The sequence below is a fragment of the Nicotiana sylvestris genome, chromosome 7, assembly GCF_000393655.2.
Source record: "Nicotiana sylvestris chromosome 7, ASM39365v2, whole genome shotgun sequence".
NCBI classification, from domain to species: Eukaryota; Viridiplantae; Streptophyta; class Magnoliopsida; order Solanales; family Solanaceae; genus Nicotiana; species Nicotiana sylvestris.
The window spans coordinates 57244495-57255898 of record NC_091063.1 but is presented as its reverse complement, the minus strand read 5'-3'; the positions used below and the strand labels follow the sequence as shown (position 1 = coordinate 57255898).

The following is an 11404-nucleotide window of genomic DNA, read 5'->3' as shown; positions in this document are numbered from 1 at the left end:
CGACTTTTTAACCACTTTTACTGTTTTTAGGAAAATTTAATGTTATTTAAAACACATCTTAAACCACGCTACATAAAATGCACCCGCGGCTCGTGATACATTTTATTTAACATTGTTGGAAATTGAAGTCGGGTCACATGAAATGTACACCTGGATTTTAGAAAGCACAACTATGTCACGAGAGCCGTACCCACAGCCATGACAATTTAATGTAGTGCGCCTAAAGCAACTAAAAAGATTTATTTTTAATATCTAAGTTACAGTATTTTTGTGAGGGCCATGGACGATCTAATTTATGGATGGCACACCTCAACTCTTTATCTTTAAAGGAAATATATTTAACTATAGCAACTATAAATGTAAGCTCTTAATCTAATTTATGAGGGCCATGAGTCATGGGTTTTGTTTGTGTATGACACACCTCAACTTGTTTCTTTTTAAGAATTATATTTAAACTAAAGGGAACCTAAAGAGGCTCAGATTTTTAAAATAAATCAGAGTTTAATCTAAATCCCCTGATTATAGGCATGTTTTGGTTGATATACTAGGCACTTATTTATTTAAAAGAATTCTGGACAAGCAGTAGGCCCATATTATTTAAAAATCTTATAAAGGATAACAAGGGAAATCTGGGCTCAACATCAAACCCAGCAATGAGGACAAAGACAAGAAATCACCAGAATTTCGAAAGGGCCAAGGACTGGGCCCATGATCGAATTTTTAGTATTAAGAACGAAATACATCCCATTATGCAAATCCTAAAATTACACCACTAACAACCATATTATAAACTTTGAAATAATTACATTGCTATTAATATGGATTTAAACTATGAAACTATTTAAACACTACATATATTAGGGTTCTAACACGTTAAAATTCTAAAAGACATATACATGCTGAGTACTGAAAATTAATCAATTGACATAAAATGATCCATGATAAAAGGCTCCTAGACTGACTCAATGTTTGGGCCTATGGACTAGGCCCAACTCATCTGAAATTAGTCTATCACTTGGGCTACAAATTCAAACCCTCTTTTCATCAACTAAGCAGCCTTTGGTTCTGTTGAATGGGCTCAAAGCCCAGCACCATTACTGTTTTTTTTTTGTAAAAAAAATGACAAAATACATAACTAATGCCTCGTTTATTACAGTCTTCCCAAAATAGAAAAACAACTTCCAAAATCAACACCTTACGTTAAGACTTGTTACATAACCAAACTATATTAAAAGGTAAACTATTATAACTTTCATAAATGACATCATGAAGAATCCTAGCTCTTTTGAACATGATTTGTCCACAGCAGCATGATTCCATTTCCAGCTTTTGAACCTGCTAATTTGGCCGATTAGTAGCCAAATCTGCAGGCAGTAGCTTACAGCCAAAGAGACAAGAGAGAAAATAAAGAGCTTTAAATAAGGGGAAAGTTGTCTACTCAGATAAAGGGAGAAAACATGACTTTAAAATTTCATAATCAGCCTTAATGACTAGAAGATTTGGCTATGGACATAAACAAGGCTAATTTTGCAAACTGAAATTATAAGGCATTCAAATATCAGCTAAGTTGTTCATGCTCAAACTTTAAGCTCACATATTAAAAACTTAATCACATTCATATCATTGTAAGCTAACTACTATCATGAAAAGACATTCACTTGCACAAACACCATTTATACATCTGATTTCATATCTTTTAAACAAACCATTCATGGCATTACATAGAGAGGGAATTGAGGTTAAATACCCAAGCAACAGCAACCAAACAGCAAGTAACAGGAGAAAGAAAAGAATGAAGATAGCTGAAACTTGTAAGGACAGAAACAAACATAGCAGCAGAAGCCCCAAATAAACCAGGAATTTAAACCAAATCTAACCCAACTTGAAACCAGAAATCTCAGCTAAAGAACCCAAGAAAAATCCTCCACTTCAAACCATGTTTTCAGCTTGTAAAACCAAGAATGAGAAGTTTTGGATGTTTTCTAAAAAAATTTGAAATCTGATCTTTCTTCAGAAAAGAAGAGAGAACTTTTGTGCGTAAAATGATGTTGAATGTGTATGTGTGAGTGAGGAACTGTTTTCCTTTTATAGAGTGCTCAAAAAGGCATTAAAAAGGAATATTCTAACCTAAAAAATTCTGAAAATCAGAATAGTACAGCATCTTTTACAACTGTCTATCCTTTTCCTTATCTAGTACTAGCATTTTAGGCTAAGGATAGGGATAGCTGTGCAAAATCTAGAACATTCTGATATTAGCCTATGTAAAAATCCATTTTTACCCTTCTAATTACTGACTATTTCACCTTTATCCTAAGTTCGTTTAGTTCAATAAGGTCCCTACATGTCTTAATGATTTATAGACTAGGGCAAACCAAAACAAAAGTCTATCAACAAATCAGAAAAATGCAAATTGAAAAAATGTCAACATAAACAAAAATAGAAGAGAGGATGCAATTTGAACTAAAATTAACCTAATTGGTATACAAGAGTGTTTATCTAATCAAAACAAGACTAAAGTTAAACGGCTAAACTGAATTTTAAAACCTCACAAAACAAATCAAGGTGGTGAAGCCAAGAAAAATCTAAGGATTATCAGCTAACCAATGTTTCTAAGGCTAAATCAATTAAGTCCAGAATTAAACTCAATCAACAATTTCAACCCCTAAACTTGCACGATTTACTGAAAACGAAAATTGACTAATTATAGCATATTAAGAACTAATTAAGAAGTTTGAAACCCTAAACTAACCAATTAGTTGATAATTAACTACCAATTAAACCTAATCGACAGAAGAAAATAAACAACAGAATAGATGAACATGTAAAGAAAATTAAACATAAGGGAAATCCTAATTACTGGTTATTTGAAACAGAACCTTTTTGTTCATGAAAGAAAAACATAAAGAAGAGACCGATATCAAGAATAAGGAAAAGAAAAAGAAGAAGAAAGGACCTGAGGCTTTGGAGTAGGCAGTTCGAACTCGGCCAGACTTGAAAAGGGGGAAATATGAACTTGTTTGTCCATTAATTGATTGTTCTTTGTTGAGAACAATCGGCTAATGGGCGCTTTGGGTTCATATAACCCCACCTTAAACAAAACTCGAGCAAGGACAATTAGGGTTTCCAAAATCTTGGATTTAAGATTCGACGAGGCTGGGGCTGATTTGAGAGGAACCAAATGGATATTTGGAAAAAGAGGAGGAGGATATTGCATGGTGAAGTTTTGGGTTGATTTGGAGAAGTTAGGGTTTGGGTCCGATTTTTGGATCTAAAATTGGAGGGATTTGAGAGAGATTCGAGAGAATTGGTTCTGGGATTCGGAAAGAAGAGGAGGTGAGGAGTGTCTGGTATGAATTTGGGTCCATTTGGAGCAGTTCCGCAGCTATGAAGCGATTTCCAGTGGCGGAGGGCGGTGGAGGCGATAGAGTAAAATAGGGCGGCTAGGTTTTCTTTAGTTTAGGTTGAAGGAGATGAAACTGAAGGGTTTCGAATGGGGGGGTTTCTAATTTCGGACAGTCATATAGTTAGTAGGAGGTGAGTTCCCATCCGTTCGATCAAACGAGATCAACGGATGGGATTTACTGAACATGGAATGACGTCGTTTGGCTTCAGATGGGGTCTGGACCGGGTATGGATGGTTTGGGCTTGGGTTTGGGAGGTGTTTGGGAAGGGTTTTTTGGCTTAAAATCAACCCAGTTTCACAATTAAGCTCTTTTGCCTCTTATTTCCTTTTCTTTTCTTTTTCCTCTTTTTTTTTTTTAGTTAAAAATCCTAAATTATTCTAAATTGCAAAATTAAACTAAGTATCTAATTACAATAATTATGAGAATTACCTAATCCTACATTAAAAGATAAATTCCTAATCTAAAAAATTAAAAGGTAAAAATATAAAAATGGGCCTTTTTATAATTTTTATTTTTTAATAAAACAAATAATTAACTAATTAATTCTAAAAATGTAAAAACAAAACCTAAATGCAATGCATGGTATTTTTGGTATTTTCATGATTTTAATAAAAATTAAACGTGTACAAAAAATGCAAACAATTAATAAAAATCCTATAAAATAGCAAATAATTGGAGAGAAAAATCTAATTTTTGGATTTTATAGGAGTAATTTATATTCGAAAAAAATCACATTCTCACAATAATAAAGTTCTTGGATCCGGAGAGGTTAAGCAGAGCTAGAGTTTTCTTGATCTTTTCAGCAATATCGCTTCTTCCTTTGGGTACATTCGTAGAGGATCTTGCTCCTTTTGAGGATAGAGATCCGAAAATAGGGGTTGATGCGGACGACACTTGGAGTTCTTGTTGTCCTAAAGAGCTTGCTTTGCTCATCGTAACTGGTCTTCCAAAGGTAACATCGAGGATGCTTTCCATATCAGCATAGAACCTGGAGTTAGCAGCCTTGGTGGATGTTGATCTGGAGTTGAGTTTCTTTGAAGCCATTTTGACGTTCTTGAACTTTGATGATTGAAAAGTTGAGACGAGAGGCAGAGATTGTCCCACTGGGCATGCCAGAATTTGTAGATAATAAATTTGCGTCAAGAAATAAAATCAAGACCGAAAAATATTGCAACAATCGTAGTATTTTATTTCAAACAATATGAGTGTTACAATCTTTATGAATCCTCTATTCTTCTTTCCAATAATAAATAAAATAGACTTCGAGTTTAATCTTAAATTTTATTTTATTTTAATCCAAATGTTTGAGGCATGATCTTGATCTTGACGTATTTTTTTAACCAAGGGCTTGCAGCTTGCTGTTGAATCTTCGTCTTGATCTTTTATTCCTTAGAACACTTGATGCTTGTAGCTTTTAGAGAAATCTGCAGCGCTTGATCCACGAGCTCTCTCTTGCTTCTTGTTATAACTTCTTATCCCTTTTCTAGGTTATGAAGACCTTTATTTATAGTTGTGGGAGAGAAGAGTTATGATAAGAACAAACTCTTTCCGACCAATCAGATTGAAGTGTGACAAGGCCGCATTTGATTGGCCAGAACACGTCACTTGCACATGTGGCACAGTTTCATTAGCCTTTTAATTTGACTTGGCATGCCTTGTCATTTTGACATGTGGCACGCTCCTATTGGCTCTTCCATTTTACTTGGCATACCACGTTATTTGACACATGGTCACAAACTAGGCCTCTGGAAAGATGACATCTTGGGCTTAGTGAAGTGGGTTCATCACTCTAGCCCAATTAAATGGACTTCCAATAGATTAAGACTTATTTATTTAATCCATATATATTGGACTTATATAATTAATACATTTATATTAGCCCATAATATTTATTTGGACCAAATATATTTAATTGAGATCAAATCCAAATTTCATATGGATTTAAATTCAATAAAATTTTAATTGTCTACAGTATGATCTATTAACATATTCTTATGGGAGAATTTTCTTAGTAACATATGTTATTTTTTTAGTCGTCTGATAATATATATTTTTTCATTGATGTACACTTTCAAGATTAACTGAATATAACAATGAAACGTAAAATCAATATGTTACCTATATAATAATATGTTTTATTTAATTTTAAATTATCGAAATACTACTTCAAATTCGAAATGAATTGAAATAAATTATGACTTGAATATGCATTTTTATTCTAAAATTTTTGATGTATCTATTGTTGAGAAATTTTAAATTCATACAGGGTCACACCTCACTGTCCAAATGGGGCCTTTTTTAAAAATATATATTGATTAATACAACTGCATACCTCTAAATTAGGTCTTCTGTAAACCAAAACAACCAATATAAGGCAAGAGGTGCAGAGCCACATTAAAATTATTAATTTCGATTTCAAGAAATCACTCAAATTGAATTTGACATATATATAAACAAAAGTTGGGTACTCATCAATGTGAAGGTTGGGAAGCTTTGACATCTAGCTAAAAGTTAGAGAACTAGCCCCCTAGCATCTAAGATGCATTAGGGAGATCTTCTAAAGTTTGAAATTTCCACTGTTTGGTACGACTGAAAATATGAAAATATTTTTCTATTTTTCATTGCTTGGTTGCACAAAATAATTTGAAAAATATATTTTTAGATATCACATTTTTTTAAAATTGGAGGAAAATAATTTCCTTAGAAAAAGTTAAGAAAACATTTTCCAGAAACTCCATCTACCCTCACATCTAACCCTAACCCCCTCCAACTTTAATTTTTTTATTTTTTTCGTTTTTTTGCTCCCCCCCCCCAACCCCTTCCCCCCCCCCCCCATTTTTCTTTAACTTTTTTTTTATATTTTCAATTTTCTATTTATTCATTTTTTTGCACCCCCACCCCTCACAAAAAAAATTAACTTTTTTTGTATTTTTAATTTTCTATTTTTGTCGTTTTTCTGCACCCTCCCCCCCCCCCCCCCCACAAATAAAATTTTACTTTTTTTGTATTTTCAATTTTCTATTTTTTTTTCTCGAATTTCTGCATTACCCCCCTCCCCACCCCGCAATTTTTTTTTATTTTATATATTTTCAGTTCTTGTTTTTTCATTTTTCAGTTTACATGTTTGAAATTTTACGAGTTCCAAAAAGTTATGAGTTTAGAGGTTTATGTGTTTGTAAATTTATGGGTACGAAAGTTTAGAGGTTCAAAAGTTTATGAAATTTGTGGGTTCAGGTTGTTGGTTCGAAAGTTTATGACTTCATGTTTATTGTATCTAAATTATTTACGAATACTCTTGAGAAGTTATTTTCCTTACTTTGCGTACCAAATACCGAAAAATGAGTAAGATTACTACTTGTTTTCCGAAAAAATATTTTCTTGAAAAATATTTATTTTTTTGTTATACCAAAGACACCCTTAATGTACTATAGTTTTAGAATGACGAATGCACCTCTCCGAGAAACATGAAGTGAGAAAATCTTAGAATGTAATTGAATTCAAAATGTAACTTACAATAAAATATTTTTATCGAGATGTGGAAAATAATATGAACGTTTTTATAAGTAAATCTATAATTTTCTTATTGTAAAACTTTTCGTAAATAAAAATATTATAAATAATCACTTGATATCAACTTTGTTAGTAACTTATAGATGTATTTCAAGTTCTAATCTTTTAAAAGCAAACGATATAAGAGGTAGTAATAGTTTAAGATGCAATAAACTTAAAAAGATTCAATCTCTAAAGAATTTTAGAAAAAATACATATGACAACTCTTATTAAGTAGTTTGATATTTCAAAATAAAAATAAATGGGAAGAAAATTCAATCTACAAGTGGGTCTAGGTAACCTAGATAGTGCATCAAACCCTACAATTAGGCATGGAGCACCTCTCACTTTATCACATTTCTTCTATTTTTACTTTTTCTCATTTTATTAAAAAAAAAAAAAAAAAAGTTCCAAATATTTAACAAGAATGTATGTTCTATAACATTTCAAACACGTTGGGGGTGCAAATGACACATTTGCCAAACTAAAGTGTCAATGTGAAATTACCAAAAGAAGATCCTAGCTCCGGTTCCAGCAAAGACGACTCCACGGTTTCCGGAATCTAACGTCAAAACCTGTAAACTTAAAAAAATGGCCTTTTCAACTCTTTCTTCATCGCCGGGACTCCCATTACTTCTCCATTATCAAAAACCAAAATTTTCATATTTAATCTCAAATCTCCAAAACCCATTTACTTTAAACCCTAGACATCATCTTAAAATGTCAAAAACATCATCAATTAAAGCACAAGCATCAGTGAGTGACTTGGGAATTATTGAAAGAGCAATTCAATTGGTTCAATCGTCACCACCGACGTGGCAATCTGCTTTGCTAAGTAACGTAATTATCTTCACTTTGGGTTCTCCACTTTTAGTCTCTGGTTTGTCAGTTTCTGGTATTGGGGCTGCTTTCCTGCTTGGTACTCTCACTTGGCGTGCTTTTGGGTCTTCTGGGTTTCTTCTTGTTGCCACATATTTCGTTATTGTAAGTAAAAATTATATCTTTCTTCATTTTTATGTGCATTGTTGTTTGAGGATTCTGCTTTGTACATATAGGTTAATCCCATTTATTCTCTGAGTGAAGATAGTAGGAAGAATAGATTGAGTATATTAAAATTTCAGATCAATAAATCATGAAAGTAGAATACTCAATTGTGAATAACTGCTTGCAAATCCCTCTTTAAGAGAAAAATTCTACTCCCTCCGTCCCAATTTATGTGAGGATTTTGATTAGACACAGAAGTTTAACTAATAAGGAAAAACTTTTGAAACATGTGATCCAAAAGAGGCTATAGATATTTCCGTGACTATTAACCATCTCATTAAAAGTAAAATGAAAATTTTATAGTTGAATTGTTTCTAAATATAGAAAAGTGTCAAACTTGTTTAGTCTAACTAAAAAAGAAAGAGTGCCGCATAAATTGGGATCGAGTGAGTATTTAAGTAAAATATTAGCAACAAAGTAATCATAGTAATAAATAAAACAAAAAGAAAGGAGCAATAGCACCCTCTTGATTGAATAGTGGAAACTTCATAAGCAAAATAGAAACTCTTTTATTAACCCGTCTAGATAACTTCTGGTTTGTCTTTCTACTATCAAGGTATACTGTCTCGTGGTTAGACTGATAAATCCTATTGATAAAAGATGTCAGGGAACTTGGACTAATAAATTAAACCAAACAGGGAACAGCTGCGACTAAGGTGAAAATGGCTCAGAAAGAGGCTCAAGGGGTCGCAGAGAAGAGAAAAGGAAGGAGAGGACCTGGAAGCGTGATCGGCTCCAGTGCAGCCGGTTGTGTTTGTGCATTTTTATCAATTTATGGTGTTGGTGGGGAGGCATTTACTCGCCTGTGGGAACTTGCATTTGTAGCCAGCTTTTGTACTAAGTTGAGCGACACTGTCTCGAGCGAGATAGGAAAGGCATATGGTAAAACTACGTGAGTACAGCCTTTTCACCTCTGGCTAATCACTAGGAATTTTATCAACTGAAAACAGTGTCATGTTTACATAGAAACTGGAAATTTCATTCTTTATTTGTTAATGGAGGGTCTTTTATTGCAGGTATCTTGTCACCACATTCAAGGTAGTGCCTCGGGGTACTGAAGGTGCTGTGAGTGCCGAGGGAACCTTCGCTGGGCTTCTTGCTTCAGTTCTCCTTTCGTTTGTTGGCTATCTAATGGGTCAGGTACGCCTTTTATGAATCATTCACAGTTTTGAGAAACTTTTGTTTATGCTGTGGTTTTTCTTCTGTACTCTGGGATAATCTGGAGATACTAGTCAATATTACGATTAATAATATGGCAACAAAAATGTCACTTTGAATATTTTGGCGTCAAGGTGCTGTTATATGATTATTTTTTCATGAGGTCTACAACGGACCAGGTTGAGACCAGAAAAGAATTAGGTTACTAGAAATGCTGAAGAAAAGTTTGGGAATGAAGGACATTGAAATTGTTAGAGGGAATATTTGTTGTAGAATGAAGTGTTGGGCTAACTGGGGGCACTTTCTCATAATTGGGCTAACATTGGGCTTGCTTAGCGGGTATGTTTTCACAAATCTTTTGGCTTATTTCTTGCGGTTGTGATAAAGGAAGGATTGTTGAAATATCCCTTATACCCTAAATTAACAATGCTAAGCATGTCTTGAAACTAGGAATCAATGTGGCAAGGTATGCCTATCCGTTTCAAACTTGGCCACAATAGAAGGTTGTGGGTCTTATATCACTCTTGATAGCCTCCAAGTTGTCATAGATTTAATTGGTATATTCTTGCCATATATTTTATTGTATATTCTTGCCATAGATTTTATTGTATATTCTTACTTATAAATGTACTCTTTTGGAACCTTGTTGATGGTATTATAAAGAGCAGCTGAAAGGGGTTTCACTGTTTTAGCAATTCTATTCTTCTCCTTTCCGTTCTAGGATTTGTGTGAACCTACGAAGGTGTGCTGGCTGGAGCAGTAATCATGTGTAGTGGCGATTTGGCTCTTGGTTTTGATCAATTCGATCAGGCACTAACTCAAGTTTGTGTGATAATTCAGTGGCTGAGACTATGTATATTGATTTCTAAAGAAATACATGGTTGCATGTTTTTACCTAGGTCCATGCCGTCCGAGAAATATACTTCCTTGTCCCAAAAGAATGGTCATGTTAGTATTTTCTGAGTCAAAACAATATTCATTGAGTATAATTTATTTTCACATTTTAAATATTTTAAAATATTGTGATTTATGGTACCTTTTTGTGAAATTACTGAATATTTAAGTTTTATTTTAGTGGAAATTAATCTCCGAATTAACATCAGAAATTAGATGGCTCGTACTCCAAACCCGGTCATTCTTCTTGGGACAAAGAGAGTACTAAGTATTCTTGTATTCGAATATAGTAAGAACTAAGAAATGGGTGATTTTGGTGAAGGTAAATCCTTGCATAATATTACCTGAACGGCTGATTTCGGTCAGAGGACTGGGCAGCCCAAGGCAGGGGTATTTCTATGGTTTTAACCCATCAATAGTGTTTTTATTTATTTTATATTTTGTATCACTTTTCTGCCGAAACATTCACTACATATTTAGCTTTAACTGCCTATGCTAATGGTAGATACAATGCCATTCAGTCCACTCAATGTCTTTTTTTTTCTGACCAAAAGAATTGTTTACAGATTAACGCACCTGGGGCTGCGATATGTGTAATTGCCTCCCAGATAGCAAACTTTGGCGAAAGTCTAATAGGTGCTTCACTTCAAGAGAAGGAAGGATTTCAATGGGTATGTATTTTTCTGAATAGAGGTCCAACGTTTTTGAGATTAAACTAACTTGCTCACCATTTTTGTCCCTTAATATTCAGCTCAACAACGATGTTGTCAACGTCATCAACATATCGTTGGGAAGTATTTTGGCCGTCTTAATGCAGCAAATAATACTCCAAACTTAACGAATTTATGCACCTGTTTGGAACATGAGCTTGAATTGCCACTTTTCATTCCATACTCTGTATACCATATTCTCAAGATGCAAAAGAGATCTTTTATGGGATTTACAGGTCTATAATACCATCCGAGTCAGAACCAAGACTTGGTGGATCGTCGCGTTATTTTTTTAGTCGAGAAACAATACCGAACCCCCCCCCCCCCCACACACACACACACACACATTCAATTTTACCAAATTCTATCACCAGCAGTTTCAGTATTGTTTCCTAGTGGTGTGACTGTTAAGTATACTGTATTTGTAAAATAATTTTGGAAATATAAATGAACATAAACAGGAATGAACTACGAAATAACAGAAAACCAATTCGAGCTCACTGAATTCACAGTGTTTCCTTAAGGAATTTAATCCCCTCCTAGTATCCAAGATTCTGGATTATTTCCTCCCAGGATAGAACGAATTACTCACTGGTGTAGTGGTACTTCAAACCTCAGTGTTTCAGCGAACACAAAGTTCGGTAG

General features: G+C 33.9%; 1 protein-coding gene across 1 annotated transcript; it reads left to right on the top strand.

The window, feature by feature from the left end:
* Positions 1–7422: 7422 nt before the first annotated feature.
* On the top strand, positions 7423–11259 carry LOC104214549 (protein VTE6, chloroplastic). Its single transcript, XM_009764239.2, has 5 exons — positions 7423–7937; positions 8636–8889; positions 9014–9137; positions 10616–10720; positions 10801–11259. The coding sequence occupies exons 1-5, from the start codon at positions 7545–7547 to the stop codon at positions 10885–10887; spliced, it is 963 nt and encodes a 320-aa protein (XP_009762541.1). The 5' UTR covers positions 7423–7544; the 3' UTR covers positions 10888–11259.
* The last annotated feature ends 145 nt before the right edge of the window (positions 11260–11404 follow it).

Coding starts and splice junctions, on each gene's coding strand:
- LOC104214549 (XM_009764239.2), top strand. CDS start 7,545: ATGGCCTTTTCAACTCTTTCTTCATCGCCGGGACTCCCATTACTTCTC. Junction 7,938..8,635: donor TTGCCACATATTTCGTTATT/GTAAGTAAAAAT, acceptor TAAACCAAACAG/GGAACAGCTGCGACTAAGGT. Junction 9,138..10,615: donor TTGGCTATCTAATGGGTCAG/GTACGCCTTTTA, acceptor AATTGTTTACAG/ATTAACGCACCTGGGGCTGC.